At 41.0% G+C, this 19,342-nt stretch overlaps 1 protein-coding gene across 6 annotated transcripts in view; it reads left to right on the top strand.

Annotated features, from left to right (window-relative positions):
* Window positions 1-1,823: 1,823 nt before the first annotated feature.
* Window positions 1,824-19,342, top strand: part of JAM2 (junctional adhesion molecule 2) — a 32,856-nt gene continuing 15,337 nt past the window's right edge. For 2 of the 6 annotated variants that reach the window (XM_072922832.1, XM_002187093.7), the window contains exon 1: window positions 1,832-2,092. In XM_072922832.1, the coding sequence (XP_072778933.1) occupies window positions 2,041-2,092 (52 nt within the window). In that variant the 5' untranslated portion in view covers window positions 1,832-2,040. Of the gene's footprint in view, window positions 2,093-2,153; window positions 2,577-19,342 lie in introns of those variants that run through there. The other 4 variants (XM_072922695.1, XM_030260895.4, XM_072922744.1 and 1 more) reach the window with 4 other exon arrangements.

The following is a 19,342-nucleotide window of genomic DNA, read 5'->3' as shown; positions in this document are numbered from 1 at the left end:
CTCCTGCCATGGGCAGGGACACCTTTCATTGGACCAGGTCGCTCAGAACACTTGAACATTTGAACCTGGAACACTTGAGGGATGAGTCAGCCATAGCTGCTCTGGGCAATCCATGCCATCATGCTCACTGTAAGGTTTAGGTTTATGTATAAACCTAAAATTTCCTATTTCAGTTTGAGCCCATTATTCCTTGTCCTGTCACTACATTTTCTGATGACGAGTCCCTCTCCTGCCTCCCTTCAGATACTAGAAAGCTGCTGCGAGTTGACCGTGCAACCTTCTCTTTTCCAGGTTGAACAACCCCAAATCTCTTAGCCTGTCTTCATCAGGGAGGTACTCCAGCCCTCCATCACCTTGGTGTTCTCCTCTGGACTCACTCCAGCAGGTCCCTGTCCTTCCTGTGCTGGGACATCAGAGCTGATGCAGCCCTGCAGGTGGGGTCTCAGCAGAGTGGGGCAGAGGGGCAGAATCCCCTCTCTTCCCTGTTGCCTACTGGATTTTGGATGCAGCCCAGCACAAGGAGGGGTTTTGGGGCTTCCAGCACACACAGCCAAGGCATGTTAGTTTTTCCTCAGCCATCAGTATTAATAACATCCTATATTGCCTATCCTTTAATTTCATTCCATACTGCCATTTCCTAACATTCCCCATGTTTATAACTTTTCCACCAGACTCTTGCCATATTTAAATGTGATATCAAGACAACATTTCCATCATTGTCTGACTAAATAGTAAAGCAGTTCTACTGAAATCAATGAACCTTTGTACTTGCCTAACGCTATGATGTGCTGGGACACACAAAAAACTTTTCTGTTTTCAATGGGACAGTTTTGATTTTATAAAATGCGTGTCATGATACCAGTAATATATACTGGACATACATACATACATACATACATACATACATACATACATACATACATATATGTATGTAGGTTTTTTTAAAGAAATATTACTTGTATACATTTTTTTTTCCACGTGAAAAATTAACTAAGATTTTGCCATGAAGAGCATCATGGCATCTTACTTCCTTGTTCTCCATTAAAATAGCTGTTAGAGATTTTATCTATAAAAGATCTTTCTTCATTTTGTTGCCCTCTAACAAAATATAGCTATCATTGCTGTTCTGATTACAAAAAAAAAAAAAAAAACGAAAAAAAAAAACCAACCAAACAAAAAAAACTTGTGATACTTTTCTTGTTATAGAACTGCTTTACATCAGTGGTAATGCATTTTTAAGATGTCATTGGAAACTACTCAGATACACTATTAACTGTCAAGATGAGTAATTTTCCTTGATTCATAAATTTAAAGAACTATTACACCACCTGTATATTTAACAAAAAACTCTCATAGTCTGGTATAAAACAATAACATAATAAAAACGTTTTGAAGGTCACCGTGTGACCCATCTCCTCCTGTAGGTGGGATTCTGTCCAATCCAGCTGTATAGACAGGCACACAAGGAGTCACTGTGACTTCTTTCGCCTTAAAACAGCGCCTCGCCCTCACATGGCTTTTTTTGTTCGCCGGAATATCCAAATGTTTGTTCCGTGATTTCACCCCGTTATCCCTCCTTCCTCCCTGGGAGGATTTGCCTAGAGGGAAACGCACCGACAGGGACAACGCTTTTCTTAGAGACATTCAATCTTTTCCTAACGAAAAGTTTATTCTGTTGCAACAAATGTCCTTGAGTTTATGAAGATGTTACAGCTTAAAAATAAACAAAATGGAGAGAAGAAGTGCTGAGAAGAACAGAGTCCGGGGGATGCGCGGGGGCATTGCGGGGGCGGCGGAGGAGAGGGATGCTCCCGGAGCCGCATCCCGCCGCGGCTCCCCGCTGTCGGGCGGGTGTCCAGGGCACATCCCCGCCCCGGCTCCTGCGTTGGGAACGGGGAGACGCCTCCTCGGACACGTTAAAAGTTTGAGGCGGCTCCGGCTCCGGCTCCGGAGGAGGCAGAGCGCGGCCGCGCACTGCAACAGCTCCGCGGGCGCGGAGCCCCCGGCGCGCCGGGCACCGCCCCACGCCGATACGGGAAGATGGCGAGCCGCAATCCGCTGCTGCTCCTCCTTTTCGTGGGGTTCTTCAGCTGTAAGTGCCCGCATCCCTGTCCCACGGGGTTAGCGCGAACCACCCCTCGGCCAGCTCCCTAATTGCGGGGATTTCCGACCCGCTACACCGCTGGGCTGTGCGGGGGGACGCTCCCCGAGGAGTCTCTATGTGTGTGTGGAGGCGGATGGCTCCTGGAGGTGCCGCTTCCCCTCCCTCATCCCGGAGCGGAGCAGCCAAACAGCGTCCCCCGTCACGGCCGGAGCGGCGTGCGCGGGTTCTTTCCGCGTGTTTTCCCATGGTTTCGCTCGGATGTAACCTGTTAAAGGCCGACCTGCTTAAGTGCTACCCAGCCGCCGTGCAAACTTTAGGATGTGGGCTGCATACTTTGTTTTTCTGGCCTTTACAAGGTGAATGAACGAGGGGCGGGAGCGCCTTTTCTGTTGCCAGCACTGGATGCTGCATCTTCAGAATAGTTCTTGAGTTTCCAGTATTTTTATGGTCCGAACTCCTTAAAAATAAAAGGGTAAGGTTACAATAAGTTGAGCAAAGATTATAAATAGTAGGAAAAAGCAGATATGTGCAGCCCATACCTGCGGAGAACCACTGAATTATCACAGTGTTAGTAGTGATAAGACTGTCACTTTCAGATCATGTCTTACAGTGCTTCTATTCTGTGCTTTTTGTGTCTCACTGATGTTTGGGGAAAGGGCTGTACATGAAAATAGTGTTTTGAAAATACTTATGTTGCACCATCTTCCAATGAAATGACCACCTAGGACCAGCCCAGGATGGGTTCTCTATCCATTGTAGAGGTGCAACATCCATGGTACTGATGCTGGGTATATTTTGAGGTTTACTTTTCATTCCTCTTAACAGAACATTACCTAACAGAAAGCTCTGTGTATATAAACTCCCCCCCCCCCTCCCCCCCCCCCTTTTTTTTTTTTTCCAGAGTCCTGCAGTGGAGATACTTGAAGTTATGCATATCTGATAGGGCTTTGGCTTGGAAATTTTTTTTCCTCTCTTTTTTCTCCTACAAGACCTTATGGAAATGTTGGGCTGTTAAATGAACAGCTAATGCAGAAATTCTCTTTCACATAGTAACTAATTGTAATGAACAACATGGCTTGTCCTTTTTTTTTTTTTTTTATTGCTTAATTTCTTCTTAATTTCATGCTATATCTGAGGAGGTGAAACTGCTGTGATTTTTTTTTTTGGTGACATTTCAGTATGTTCAGGCTGCTCAGCCTTCTGGTTAGTTGTCTGTTGGCAGTGCTGGCTTTGACTGCTAAGGAAATGATAGAGCGTGCAATACAGTGCATCAAAGTCTGGTGCCTACATCGTTATCAGACTTGGAGGTTTCTTCTTGGTGGGCTTTTTTTTTTCTCCTTACTGTCCCAATTCCAAAGAAACACTAGGTGGAAAGCAAGTTTACAAGAAAGGTGTTGATAAGAAGTCTTTTCATTAAGAAAGTGATTGTAGGTGCATGAGTGTGCAAATGCCGACTGCTTGTGGGAGCCAGAGGAAACCCAGGAAGAAATCCAGGAACCAGAAGTCTGCTGCTGCTCCTGTGGCTGGAATGTGTTTACATGGACAGTAAGGTTGAGTAATTCAGGTGTCCAAGTCACCTGAATGGGCTGAGCAGTCTCTTATGTGGGACCCATGTGCTCTGGAGATGGTGGGGAATGGGCAGAAACTAGTGAGGAAAAGGAAGCAGTGATGCCTCACAAGCAGTATAGGGGTAACGTGGCAAGAGGACACACCTCAGGCTGAGTCAGGGGAGGACCTCAGGAAGAACATGGAAAAGGTTGTTAAGCATTGGAATGGGCTCTCAGGGAGGTGGTAGGGTCACCATCCCTGGAAGTGTTCAAGAAACAGCTGTATGTGGCACTCAGTGCCCTGGTTGTGAAAGTGGTGATTGGTCAAAGGTTGGACTCAATGATTTTAGAGATCTTTTCCAGCTTAAATGGTTCTGCAATTCTGTGGTTAAACTGTGGAGCAGGTATAGAGAACTTTTTTGGTAGCTGCAGAAATTAAAAGCTGTGTAAGTTGGTCACAAGGCATCAGCATATCCAAGGCAGATGATGTTTGCTTTTCATTGAGAACTTGCTAAGAAATATTCGTGCAGAAATTGTAGTTTCTGTGAGTTAATCTTCCCTTCCACCTTTAATTTAGGGAAAGTAAGGAAGCTGGGAGTCTTTAATCATGTTCTCTCTCAGCACAAGCTTCTGGAATTGACATCTCAACGTTGAAAAAGGTGCCGCAGCATAAAACTTGTGAGCTCTGTTGGCAAGACAGAATATGTACAGAAAATGTTATTAACCATCACAGCTTTATGGGAGGAGATAGTATATACTGACCAAATGGCCTTTCTGAGAAGCATCTAGGTGTGATTTTTCTTAATATTTGTGCACACTGAAATGAGACTTCAGCTGGCAATGCTGGAAGCAAATGCAGTACAGTATGTGTGTGTGAGGACAGTGCAGAGGCAATAAATAGTAGTCTTACCTAAATATTTGATGGAGATCACTGGGGTAGTTTGAGAAGTAAGTAAGGTGATATTTTGTTGGGGTTTTTTTTTTTTTTTTTTGGCTTAAGAAAACCCCACTCCTTAATTCTCGGAAATCCTTCACTCACATACAGAGATTCTAGACCAAAGAAGCCTTTTGTTTCTTTCCCCCCCCCAACCCCAACAAAAAAATCATAAAGCATGACTGCATTGCTGTAGGAAGTGACGGTGGAAGTGTTTAAACTGTGCTTTCTTGACTATATGTGATAGACAACTGATGTACTCAAAATGGAGACTATTGTCAACCCTCAGCCTTTTGTTGAACCCTCTTTGCTGGATTGGCTTGGTAGGAACTGATTTCTAAATTAGGCCATATTCAGGTGAGATGGGATTTCTTAAATTTGTAAGACTGCATACTTCTCTAGTAATACCTGTTCAACATAATGCTATAAAGCAGACAGCCTGATTTTGGAGCAGGAGTGGGGGAAGAGGAATTAACTGGATGTTCATTCTCTTGCTGGTTTAGGTGAGAAGCAGTATTTCTTTGCTAAAGGCTGCTCAAGGTTTAGAAACATGCACAGACTCTTAGTCACTACAGTGTAAGTTGTAGGAGGATAATAAACTGCTAATATATAAACAAACAAATGAAAACTAAGTACAAAAAAGAAATACTTGTTTCTAGGCTTCAGCCTAACAGTTTTCATTTATGACTGTGGTGAGACTGCACAAGATACCCAGATGCTTCTAAAACTGACACAAATTGATGTGGTAGGAAAGACTGTTTCTGTCCTTAAAAGGGATACATGCTTCTCTCTAGCTTATTTAGTAACCTTTACAATTTGTCCCTCTTGCTTAGATCCTCACACTTCAGAAGAAACTGGCTGTGAGTTACTGATTTCTCCCAGAAATCACGGCTTTTGCAGCATTTCAGCAAGTCATGCTGCTTTCCTGGGCATGCTGCTTAGAAGGGTCTCTGTTTTCCTGAGAGGGCTCAGGCACAAGTGTTGCTGTTCTGTCTCCCTCCTGTCTCTCTCCAGCAGAGAGGAGGCAGAGAGAGCAGCTCTTCCTTGGTTGGCCCCATGGTATCATTTTTCTAAGCTGCTGGCACCACAGACTACTTTTGGATGTGCAAAAGAGAAAATGAGGGTGGCTGTCTTCCCTCACTTTATACAGGAGACAAGAAACGTGTCTGGAAATGTTACATCAAGACAGTTGCAATTCTTTGTTTCTTTTTTAAGGTGGACTTTGTTATTTCTTGGCCTCAGAGGTCCTGTTTTCTCAGCTTTAAAGTTGCAACAACTCTTTGTTCGTGTTGTAGGATACATATTTCTGGTCTTGTGAATATCATAGGGCATCTGGCATTAATAATGACAATTAAAGCTACCACTGGGATTGGCAGATCTCATTGAGCCTGGATGAGGTCTTCCCATTGGCTATTTAACTGAATTACACAAAGATATTTATGTGATTATTTCCTGTATTACACCTGTAATTCCTGCTGCAGCCTATTTTGGTAGCTTCCAAGTTCTGCTTCAGAAAATGGCTGATGCCAGTGCAAATGATTTGGTGAGAATACAGAAGTAGTTGTATTTTGACATCATCTTTTCAACTGATTGATTTAACAGAACACCTAGTTTCATCTGTCATGACCTAGAGCTAGCAAACCTTTTCGTGTTCACTAAGTCCAAATGTTATTTGGGATGTGTGCAGACCTGTTTTTAAAGAAGTGAACTAAAAACATTACAGCAGACACCCTTCCTTCAAGGGTGTCCCAAGTGCTTTTTACTTCTCAAGTGCTCGTGGTCACTAGGGAGAAGTCCTCTTATGAAGTATGGGAGAATCTTCTTGTACATCTGATACTAAGAAAATTCAGTTTCCTCATAAATTCACATGAGTAAATAATAGTAGTATTTCTTCACTGAATATAGACAGTGACATGCATGTGAACCTTCTGCAGTAGCAGTAAGTGAGCTTCCTTTGTTCGAGGGGGAATAGATTTGGGTTGGTAGTGCTTTTAGAGAGCCAGGAACAACTAGTAATATAGTTCTGCAGTTGGGATGTAAAATTTTCCATCTGGTATGATCTACTTAGAATCCATCAACACTCAAAATGTAATCCTCATGTTGGAGCACTTCTGAAGACACTTGCTCCCTGCACATGGTGAATCCTTTTAGGAACACTTTTCTTAAATTAAGGCTTAGTGTCATAATTTCCCTTAGAAATGCTAGAGGTGACTCCAGTACAAATGCTTATGTAAAGGAAGGTTACTTAAAAATGTGCACACAGCCAGAAATGTCCACAGTGCAAAATAAATGTCTTGTATATTAAAGCAGGTGGAGCCCAAGGCAGACATATGTATTTGTCCTTGCAGACTGTTTTCCAGGGCCATATGGAATGGCTCAACTCCCTTGAAGTTATATAAGGATACCAAGCAAAACAAAATTTGCATAAAATAGTGTCCTTGTGGATGAGTACAATGAGCTGTCTTACTGCTGTTTTTTCTTGTTTTGCTGGGTTTTTTTTTTCTCCACCATGTTAACTTTGTGGCAGTTTTGCATATGTGTGGGAAAAGAGATGGTTTACACGTTCTAACTGGCTACTTCAGTGGCTAGTTCAGTTCTAGTTCAGTACCATGGGGAGAGCACTCTAATGGAAACTGAGGGAAATGTTATATGGGAGCTGTTTATTTGGTTTCAAGTCATTCATTCTACTCTGGTTAGCTCACCCCCTCTCCCACCCCACTTTTGAAAAGCTAGCTTGGTTACAGTTTTACTTTCTAGCATGCCTTCCCCCATCCCCAGTACTTTTGAAAGAACCATCAGTTTCAGCAAAATATTTCTGCAGAAAAGCCTGTCACATATTGCTCAAAGCACTGTGATTGTTCTGTTTTTAAACTCCAGGAAACTTAAAGCAAATATTATGGTGTCTTGTAATCAAGACAAATTATTTGTTTCCTTCATCTAAATGCTAGGGTTTTTTAGAGAATGGAATATGTATTTCAAAGAATGAGACAGCAGAAGAAGCTGTAGAAGCATTTGAATGATTGCCATTGCTTGTGCTCACCTGTATTTCCAAAGTCACTTTTTTTTTCCTGGAGGACTCCAGCTAGTTTTGTCACCTTTATGCTCACAATATATCATCAAGCACTCAAGTACTTACATAAAATTTCTCAAACTGGGCAGAAAGTAAGCTTGGCAGCTGAACATCTGGTCCTGTTCACTTGTCGGTTTCTAACACAGTGGGAGGTGGAGGAGCTTTTGGAGAAAGACAAAGGGGAAAATGGCAATTTCTGAAAAGAGCAAGTCATATTAACAGTCTTAGTTGTTGAACTACTAGTAAGCCTGTAAACCTTTCTGGTTAATAAAAATTAAAGCAGGCATCTAATTTCTCCCAAGGATTATTTGCAGGGAAAACATGAGAAAAAAAAATCTAGTACTGAACCTTTTTGAATTATTCCTTTTTAGAAGTTCAAAATTTAGTGGTTTTCAGTAAGAGATGTGAAAATAAAACTTAAATTGAAATAGCTACAATTTGATTCTGATTGTTTAAAGAGGTACAAAATGGTGAGGTTTGAGCTGGAAAGAACAGACCCTACAAGTATGAAGTTCCAATAGATATATTTCATAGCTCTTAGGTGGATTAACTTCTTTAGGATTAAAAATGCTTTTGACCCCATCCAAACCCTTTTGATCAGATTCAAAGGGGAACAAAACATATTATTGTCTGGATGGGAAAATGATGTATTATATGTTTTTTTTGATACTAGATAATTTTAACAAAAGAGTGGTATTATTTTGTCTTAATGTAATCAGGACCAGGGCAATGATTGTCCTGTCCTGGGCACTGGTGAGGCCACCCCTCAAATCCTGTGTCCAGTTCTGGGCCATCACTGCAAGAAAGACATGAAAGTGCTGGAGCATGTCCAGAGAAGGGCCACAGGGCTTGGGAAGGGTCTGGAGCACAAATCTGATGAGGAGCAGCTGAGGGAGCTGGGAATTTTCAGCCTGGAGAAAAAGAGGCTCAGGGGGCAACTCCTCACTCTCTACAACTCCCTGAAAGGAAGGTGTAGCCAGGGGGGGCCATGCTCTTCTCCCAGAGAACAAGTGAGAGGACAAGGGGAAATGGCCTCGAGTTGTGTAGGAAACATTCAGGTTGGGCTTTGGGAAGAAACTCTTCTTGAGAAGTGATCTCAAGCATTGGAACGGGGTGCCCAGGGAGGTGGTGGGGTCCCCACCCCTGGAAGTGTCCAATGAATGACTGGACACAGCACTCAGTGCTCTGATCTGAGAGACAAGGTAGGGATTGCTCACGGGATGGACTTGATGGTCTCGGAGATCTTTTCCAACCTTAATGATTCTGTGACTTCTAAAGGAAACTTTAAGCAATAATTGTGTCACCCAAGTTTCTAGAGCATCAATATGCCATAAGCAGTTGGTTATAAGGGGAATATAGGCAGAAGTAGGCAAAGGAGATGACAAAACATTAGCTTAAAGCAGTATATATGCTTATATGGCAGGCATGGCTTAATAAAATATGTTGATCTATTGACTCTAACAAGTATTCTAGAAATAGAATGTTGATTTCTTCTAATCAGTCTTGTCCTTTGAGTGTGAAAAACTTCTGTTTGTTCTAGCTTCTGTAGGCATATGTTAGCTTTAATGGAATTAGAGTGGCTTCAATCCTGTTCAAATGTGCCAGAAGATGTTTCTATAAAATTTGGTATTAAACAACTAAATTGATGATATTATATGTGTTATTGAGGTATTGCAGACAGACATTTTGGCCACCAGACTTTTAAGCATGGAAGTTATGCTGTAGATAGTAGCGACTAAGGGGGAAGAATCCTTAATTACATGTGGTTTACTATAAAAAAAACACATGGCTTTAAAAAATATTTTTATTGTATTTTTACAGAATTGCAGGATTGCTGACATCTTTTTTTTTGTTTGTTTCATTTTTGTCTCAGTTTGAGATGACTTAAAGGAGAATACTCTGGAATGAATTGCCTCCTCTAAAGGGTTCCAACAATTCCTTTCCAGCAATAGGAAATGAATACTAATAGATGAAAATGAAAAAACTGCACAATAGTTTATTAAGAAACAGAATGCCCACAAGGCAGGGAAAAAAAGTAAATAACTGCTAGATATCAAACTGTTAGATTTCACTCCCACACACTCTGGAACAAAGACCCCAAATGCCAGAGACTACCTGCTCTCAACATGCAATATGGGATGGTGTCAGCTTCCATCTTGGGAAGGCAGAAGTTTTCATGGAGCAGTTCCAGCAGCAGACAGAGGCTGGGTGACTCATCTGGCATCAACCTTCTCCCCAGGGCAAAGTACAGCAGATCACATCAGCTGCAGCAGCTGGGCTGGAGCCTCTCACTGTGTTTTCCTCCCATCCAGAGCGTGGTTCGCTGTGGTTTGCATCAGAGTAGGGCAGCTCCACTCCTGCTGACTCAATGTCCCTGGTCTCTGACAAGGAGCTGCTCAGTTCACCTTCAGACAGCCCAAAGACTGCTACTGCAGCATCTCCGAGCCAAAAAAAAGGAAAAGCTTCTTGCCTGGGCCAAAAACCAAACCAGCCCAGCAAAACCCATGCCACACAGAGCCATGAAAATGCTGGGTAGAGGGCTTTTAAAAACACTCGTGCAAAAGCAAAACTCTTCATCCCCCTGGTCCCCCACACACCAGGTCTTGGGCTACAGGGTCCTAAAGATACAATACCCATTTTGGGGCACAGAGCAGAGGATTGTGGAATACACCATGATAACAGTGAATTCCACAATCACTCTAAGACAGTTTTGTATCACTCTAAGACAGTGAAACAGCTTAGTGTAAGAACCTGCAGACAAGATCATCAAATCCCATTACATGAAGGAGCAAACCACTGAATTGTGAATATTGACTCATTTACTGAGCTTTCCCTTCTTCTGATGCAAAGCTGCAAAGTGTTTCATCAGGGAAATACTCTTTGAGGATGTGGCTCCTAAAACATCTTTCCTGTGGAAAGCTGCGATGATCACTGAGTTAAAATTTATGCCTGATTTAAAAATAGATAAGGAATAGAATTTGTTTATTCTTTTTTCCTGTGTAACTTTCCAGTGTTGTTCTAATGTTTTATAATCTGAATACCTGTATGTTGCTTTGCTTGTGTAGCTTTTACTATGATGAAGGCTTTTGTGTTTTGTAGTTGGGTTTTTTAATTTTCTTTGTTTCCTTTAAGGAAACTTGGCACCTCTTATACTGTGACCTATTGTTCCTACCTCTACCTTCCGGAGGATTTCTTCTAATCAACCCTCTCCTTGGAGTGTGAAAAACATCTTCTCTTTGCTGTAGCTTCTCTTGGCATGTGTGAGGCTTGTCTTGTTCAGATATGCCAGAAGATGTTTCTATAAAATTTTCCATTAAACAACTGAATTATCTATTAAATAGAATTAAAGTTAAAAATATGCATTCATACTATAAACTACAAAGTTGATTGAAGTTACTGGTCATCAAACATGGCTGTTAGTTGATTCTGCCAGGAAAGGACTATTGAGCAACCTTGGCAATGTAAAAGAACTTATGCGTGAAAATGGGATGAGCAATTTGGCCGTTGCATTTGGATTTTAGGAAGGGATTACAATATTCTGTTAGCTGTGAGAACTGGTCATCATGTTCCCTGCTCATATTGGCAAAGAACCTGGTCTTTAGTCTGGAGGACAAAAAGCTTAAAAACTAAGTTCAGTGCTATCTAATGGGATGCAGTCCTAAAATTCATGGTTCAAGTGACATTTACACAAGGGAAACCACCACCCCACCCCCAGTTACTGGAAACATCTCAGAAACCCTAAATTCACAAAGCGTTGCACAAGATCCTTGCAGAGTATTTAAAGACCATCCTACCAGTGTTAGAAGGACCTTTTTTTTTTTTTTTTTTTAATAAGCATGCTAAATACAATGAAGTCATAGTAGTGTGTCCCAAAGTCAGCAAAATTTGAATGAGAAAAAACATATGTAGCACCCTTTAAAAAACTCACCTCAAGGAGTTACATGGAATGCCTATAGAAGTATATTCTAGGTCAATATTTGCTTCAGAGAGAATGGGTTTTTAAAACATTTAAACTATTTCAGATGTTTTATCTCCTTCATTGGTGGAACATAGTGGGAAATAATGTGGCAATGCTGACTTGGTCATTATATTTTGCTGCAAATGAGACATTTGTCTGCAGTTGGCCAAATTAGCTATCCCACCTGCTATTTGAGATGTTTGCTGTGCACAATTCTGGTTAGTTAGCTACTCCTATGCCTTTAGAAACCAGAACTTAATACAGTGTTGTATGTACCCATCCTCTGTAGTGTGTTTTATAGAAATATTGAGATTAATCAAAAAAGTGTTGAGAAGATCCATTTGAGAGGGACTGAGGATGGCAGACAGGTTGAAACTGGATGATCTTGAAGGTTTTTTTTTCCAATCCAAATAATTTTATGACTCTATGATGCACAAGAAATTTGGTTCCAGCTTAAATTAATAGGACTAATTACAGGATGAGACAACTCACTTTACCAATGTATTTACTTAGAACAATTTAAATTTATACTGTCAAGGTGTTCCTCTTAATCATCTGGAAACATGCTCCAACAGTAAGGGGACTTGTCTGACTTCACTGGTTCTGAATGAGCAAAGACTCCAGTTTCATATGGAGTATACTGGAATTGTAAGTAACACTGGTTGATACAGTTTGAACGTAAACTAAATTTGTTCTCAGGATTTTAAGATAAATAATGAGTGTATTTATAGGTTTATAAATGAGGTGACTTCATGAAAGTGTTTATTCTTTCCAAATTGTTTGGCAATTCCAGCAAAAGTCACTTCAAGGTTGTAGGAGACTTCAGAGATCTTTATGGCAAATTGAGGACCAGAATGGTTGTGTTCATTTGGGGAGTGGTGGGGTATTGTTTGTTTCCTCTGGTTTTCCAACTCTCTTGTGTTTCAGAGCTGATTTTACAGTTGATGTAAATCAGTCTTGGTACTATTGACTTCAGAGGAGCACGCTGGTTTGCACTGGGTACCAAAGCTTTATTTTGCAAATGTAATAACATTATACAGTTTCACGAGGTGTTTGCACAGGGAAGTCTTTGTGCTGGATTGTTACCCCTAGAAATGCAAAGGGAAATCTGTTTGTTCAGCTTCAGCTTTGCACTGTATGAATACGAGGGGGATGGGACAGCAGTGGTAAGGGGCTTCTACACCAATGGACTATTCACATAGTCTTTTGAAAAAATGATGGCACTAGACACATGTTCTCAGCATCTTGATGCATCTTAAAATAAGCAACAGCTGAAGCAGCTATAGGCTCTCACTGCATTTACAAGCTGTCTTTGAGCTGCCAATGAGTTGCTGTGGAAACCATTGCTGAGCAGGACCAGGAGATGGCTGGAAAATAGGCTTTTTTTGAGAGCCTGACTGGTTTAAACCCCCATCCCCCATTTGCAGAAGCTCCTTCTGAATTGCCATGGAGACAAGAGGAGTACTGGTGTTTTGAGACTTGTAAAAGTGCGAGCTATAAATATTTATTTGGCTAACAGCATATGCTTTCTATGATGTCTCTCTGTTAGAGTAAACTCCATGCTACATTGAACCTTTGCAACTTGCACATTCTGTGCATTCAAACCCTTCCTCTCTTCTGTGTGAGTAGAAAAGAAGGAAGCAATATAAACACTGAAGGGAATTGAATTTTACATTTTGAATATTAATTATAAAACATTAAGTTATAATTTTTTCCTCAGTATTTCCCCCTCTCATGCAGTACTCTTTCAGTGTTGGAGACTATGGAAAGCTCTTAGGAGGCTGTTGAGTTTATCTAAAATTGTTGTACTTCTGTGTTTAGTTTTTCAGAAAGGCTGACCTAAATAATCTCTTGCTTTCTTGCCCTGTGCCACTTGACTTTTTTTTCCTTCCACTTTCTTCTCTACAAGCACTTCAAGTTTTGTGTTTCCAGAGCCAACTGTTCCTTGGGGCTCTGAAATAAAATTAACCATTAACATGACTTTAAATTCTTAGGATTCCCACTGATAACTTTAGATAATTGGCTTTGAAAACTTCAGTCTTTTGTTACTTTTATTTTAAAGATGTTTTAAATTTTTTTTTCTGTTTCTTAACTTGAAAACTAAGACTAAAAACACCATGATGGATGTGCTGGCTTAACAGTTTCCACAAATCTGAGGATTAAGGTAACTGAGTGACTGAAATTGAGTTTCTTTTGCCTATTTTCCCCGCAGTGATGTGGGATAACTTCCTCAACTCTTGTTCAAAATTTGAGGTCTTAATGCTGTGTTTATGTTGTTAACTTAATCACAGGGTCACAGAATGGTTTGGATTGAAGGAACCTTGTTGGAGACTGAAATGTTATGGTTTATGGCTTAAACATCTTTATGAAAGACTTTTGCCTGTTATAGCAAAGGTGTTTAACAACACTGCACCAGCAAAGCCCACCCTGGATGGGCCTCCTGACTGAAAACCCTGAACTGTGGGTTAAACCACCTAAGGAAAATTGAGATAAAATTACACTCTTGTATGAAGGATCTGGAACAGCATCCACGACAGGGCCCAGCTCAGCACCTTTGGGGTAGAAGCCACAGCCCCAGGTTTTTCTGCTGCCAGGCTCCCACAGATCCTGACACCAAAGCAGGGAAGGAGGAGAGGTTTTGGGTGTGTGATGTGGCCTCTGGCCAGATGCAGTGAATACCCACCCTCCCCTGGGCAGACTGGCACAGCTGTGGGGTCTTCCACCCCTGGAAGGCCACATCTGTGTGAGGGACAGCCATGTGAGGGACAAATGAGGGGGTGTCATGGCTCATCAAAGGCCCCCCACCAAAGGGGTCCCCAGACCCTGCACTGTGATGCAACAGATTCACAGTTTGCAAGGGACAATGTCAAACTTGCCTCCCTCCAGGAGGTACCTGTGTGCTCCCACCTGCCCAAATGGATATTCATCCATTGGATTCTACACTTTTTGGTGGGGGACCCTCACTGCCAAGAAGATGAGATGGAGGGAAGCAGTGAGACATCACTGGGAACTTTGGAAGGGGTGATATGCTTCTGCTTAACCTCTGTCACTCCCTGTCCCCCACACACTTCCTTGCTTCCTTCCTTCCTTCCTTGCTTCCTCCCTCCCTCCCTCCCTCGTGCTCTCCTTCCCTCTCCCTTTCTTTCTCCCTCTTTTACTATTAAATACAATATATCAACTTTTTAGTAACAACATCTAACCTTGTTTGGTTTTAATCACATTTTTTTGGTATATTCAAACTTTTCTGCTTTCGATCAGTTTTTTTTTTCACAGTGAGTTAGTTCCCTTTCCTCTTCTCTCTTAGAGTGGATCGCAATGACCTTAAAACTCATCTAGTTTCAATCCTCTTGCCATGGGCAAGGACATCTTCCACTAAACCAGGTTTCTCAGAGCTCCATCCAGCCTGGCCTTAAACACTTCCAGCGATGAAGCGCACAAAACTTCTCTAAACAACCTATTCCAGTGCCTCACCACCCTCACAAGGAAGAATTTCTTCCTAATATCAATTTTAAACCTGCCTTCTTCCAGTTTAGAAACATTCCTCCTTGTCCTCTCACTACATACTAATGTAAAATGTTCCTATCCATGGGTTTTGTAACCACTTTAGGTACTGAGAGGCTGCAATAAGGCTCTTTTCCAGACTGAATGATCCCATGGTGGAGTTACCATTCCTGGATGTGTTTTTAACAAAAGACTGGATGTGGCACTTGGTGCCATGGTTTAGTTGAGCTGTTGAGGCATAGGTTGGACTTGATGATCTTGGAGGTCTCTTCCAAGGTAGTGATTCTGTGAATTCTGTGAAGTGTGGCAAAAAGGGAGCCAAAACAGGTGTCCTTATATGGCATGAAAATGGCAAAACTCCAGGTGTCATTTGAGTGCCTGTGGTAGGTAGTTCCATGGCTGACAAGTTTGCATCAGCACCTAATCATGTAGCTGAGGCTTCACCCTGAAGTGGTCACGTCTGAAGGATGCTGACACCAAACAGATGTCTGGTTTCCTATTCTCTTTCAGGGAGTTCAGTAAGAGAACTGCCTTTATTCTTGAGACGTTGGACTTCCTAAATTTACAGTATCCTCAGGAACTCTTTGTTAAACTTTGCTTTAGACCACCTGTTGTTTAGAACTTGGCAAAACAAATTCAAAACTGTTTTTTCTCCTGTACTTTTAACTTTGTTTTGATTCTGTTCTCATGTAATTTCTTCCAGGCATACTGTTTCATTTGGTTTGACTAAAATATTTTTCCTTAATGATTCATCTAGCTAGTAGTTTCAGTTTACAGCTGTGAGTATTTATCAAATGGAAAGTGTGGGTTTTTGGAGTTTATTTCCAAACAAACATAGCTACTGACATGTAAAAGCAGCTTTTTTTTTTTTTCCTTTTTTTATTTCTGGTCTTTAAAAAGCAGTCTGAATAGAAGGTTTACTGGTACTGTAATATGTCATCTTTTCACTATTGCTTTTTATATGGTGAATTAACAATCCAAAGCTGAAGACTTGGATTCTGAATATTTGGCACAGATGTTTCTTGAAGGATGTCTAAGGGAAGAGATGCTATAGCTTTAAGCACTTCTCCTATCTTTCTGTTTGATCACAATAGATAATGGTTTTAATACAGTCAGCTGTCTCTGCACCACCTTACATTAGTGTTTGAACTCCACAGCTTCTTGAAAATAGTCATGTATATGTGTGGTTTGTGTGTGTGAGGAGGAGGGTTGTGTGTATGTTGAACTTCTTTCTCTCCCTTTCTCCCCCTCTTTCTCATATTTTCTACTTAATTGTATTGTATAATATAATCTCCATGTATTCTATAAATCCCTTGATGTAAGGGTAAATAAGGAGACTTTATGCAATTGCAGGCTTCCAATAAAAAGCATGCAAAGTAATTCTGTAATGACTTCCATAGTGGAAAGTAAATACCACGGTCCTGCTCCAGAAGTCCTAAAATGTGTTTTCCTTTTCTGGCTTCATATTCTGTGAATATTTTGATCATTGAATATTTTGAGCTGCATGACACTTGTATTAATGAGAAGGAGAGAAATTTCCAGGCCCATGAAACAGCAAATATTGGTGGTGAATTGCATGTACTATAGCTGTTTTGTGTCCAGACTGAAGAGGTTGATGAGACAGCAATTTGTAAATAATTTGTAAATTATCCACACATTAGGCACCTAGAAAGGCTTGCTTTTGAAATGTTACCAAGTGTTAGCTGCTGTCAAGAGTCTCAGAATATAATGCTTCTCCCCATCATGAAGGAAGATGCTATTTCAAGAGATAAATGTGATTTGTTAACTGTTGGCATCTAGAATATGGGGCAAGAGGGGGCAAGAGGGGTATTGTTCCTTTGGGAGGAGCTGGAGATATGGTTTCCTCCTCTGCTTTCAACAGGGTGTGAGGGGGCTTATACAGAGGACTATTACAATTTCTTTCTTTAAAGTTCAGTAGGAAAGTTTTCTTTCTTGGAGGGATGAAAAAATTTTCTAAGTGCTATTTGTAGTGCAAATATGTTTTTGCTATTTCAGTATTCTCAGAGTATGTAAATGTCATTGCTAGAATTCTTCATGTCTTATTTATTTCATATTATCAACTTCTGATTATAACTCTTTGGGGTAACAAAGTGGATAAAATTGAAACCTATTACAGACAGGATAGCTATACACAATTTGCATCTTTTGGTAATGTGCACACATGGAATTTCACTTTGCACTGTCAGGTGAGGCTTTGTTCTTTTAGACACAAGAATTGTTGGACATGTATTTGGAAGGGCATGTATGATAGCTAGAAAGCACCACAGAGAATCCATGATGGAGCAGGCTCCTGGCAGTAACTGTGACCTATAGAAAGCAGACTATGCTGGAGTAGAGGAGAGCATGAAGAAGAAGAAGCAGCAGAGAAGAGCACATTCCCACAACTACTGCATTTACTCTGTTTTAAACTGGCAGTAATTAGTTTTTCCTAAATTTAGTCTGTTCTGTCCGTGATGGTAACTGCTAACTAAACTCCCTGAGTCCCTTTCTTTCTCTTGACCCACGAGCTTTTTAATCTTATTTTCTCCTTGGTCATGTTGAGGAGGATGGGTGAGAGAGCAGCTATGTGGGTGTCTGGCAGCCCCCCAAGGTCAGACCACCACAATACGCAGTGAATGAATAACTGAACTCTTGCTACAACACCAGGGACTCAGATACCATTTCTGAGTGTTGCTCCATGACTCAGAGGCAGTGATTATAGATACCTGTAGAACTGTAATTTGTATTTTTAAAGGATGCTGAAAAAACTCTAGAAAATTAAGGAGTAAAAAGGCCATAGGAACAGAATGAATGAAGAATCCCCTCTGTTCTGTTGGACTTAAACCATAGGGAATGATCTTTAATTGAGAAGAAAACTATGATAGGGTACTATGGTTATGGGACCAGTGCTGTTTAATGTCTTCATTATTGACATAGACAAAGGGATCAAGTGCACCCTTGGCAGATTTGCTGGTGACACCAAGATGAGGGTGCTGTTGTTCCACTTGAAGGTCATCCAGAAGGACCTGGACTGGTTCAAGAAGTGGCCCATGGGAATGTCATGAAGTTTAAAAAGACTGAATTCAAGGTGCTCCACCTGGGTCAGGCCAACCCCTGGTATCAATCTGTTGCACTAGGACACAAAATAACTTACACACTCACACTAAAATTAAAAGAGTAAAAGGAAGAAACTTTTATTTCTGACTTTGTAATATATAGAATTTTAAAAGTGATAGTGGATTGGAGGAAGAAATTGCTACCTCTCTAACTACACTGCTTAAGCTAACAGTCTACCAATTCTCTCCTCCCACAAAGAATGGAAAACAATAATTAATTACATGAACAGTATGTGAGAACTGTAGTAGAAATCTGTAAACATCAGAAGGCATAGAAAACTTTTAAAAGAACTTAAGAATCAAGAGATTGTTAATTTGTTTGTGTCTTCAGGTCAAGACTAGATATTCATCTGCTAGGGTATGTGCAACTCTTCCCCTATCAAGCAGGAGAAAGAGAAATTAATTATTTAGGGATAGACGAAGGAGATGTGTGCTTAAGAATGTCTAATCTTGATATTTTCCTAGTTTCTGTCAGTTGTTTTTGACTAAGTCAAGTTTCTAAACATTGATGGAAACAGGTTCTCAGTTCTTGTCCATACTTGCTGTAGCAATTGTTCAGCTGGCTGATGCAGACGGAGGAAATGGACTGCATTAGAAGTGTCTGTGCTGTCTTCAAAACTAGTACTAAACCAAGAGAACTTGAGATGCTTTTGAGGAAAAAAAAAAAATTAGACCTGTGTAAAGAACTGTGATCAGCTGTGGTTAAGCACTTGCTAGCCTGATGTGGATTAATTATAATATCTGTGCCCAATTCCTGGTAGCTGGGTGGGGGTTGATGTAGGTCTAGTGGTTATTTCACATGTTCTTTCTGGAATTTCAGTGCTCCCACTACATGAGTGTGAGGAACCAATTTAATTTTGAGTTCTGTCTCAATATTGTTTGAAATTATGGGAGATGTGGGGGAAGGGGCTGTACAAGTGCTACTTGCAGGAGGCAGCTAGGAGAAGATTTCACATCATTCCATCCTCAGCCATCTGTTTTAGAAGAACCCCCTGCAGTTCCCCCTTAGTGGAATGCAACAATGAGATATCCAAGAGTGTATGGGGATTTTTTTTCTTTCTCTGAGTTAAAACTAGATAAATCTTGATTATCTTCCTTCCCTTTTCAAGAAG

The sequence above is a fragment of the Taeniopygia guttata genome, chromosome 1 (assembly GCF_048771995.1).
Source record: "Taeniopygia guttata chromosome 1, bTaeGut7.mat, whole genome shotgun sequence".
NCBI lineage: Eukaryota > Metazoa > Chordata > Aves > Passeriformes > Estrildidae > Taeniopygia > Taeniopygia guttata.
Note: the sequence above shows the minus strand (reverse complement) of the source record. Positions and strands in the feature narration are given on the sequence as shown.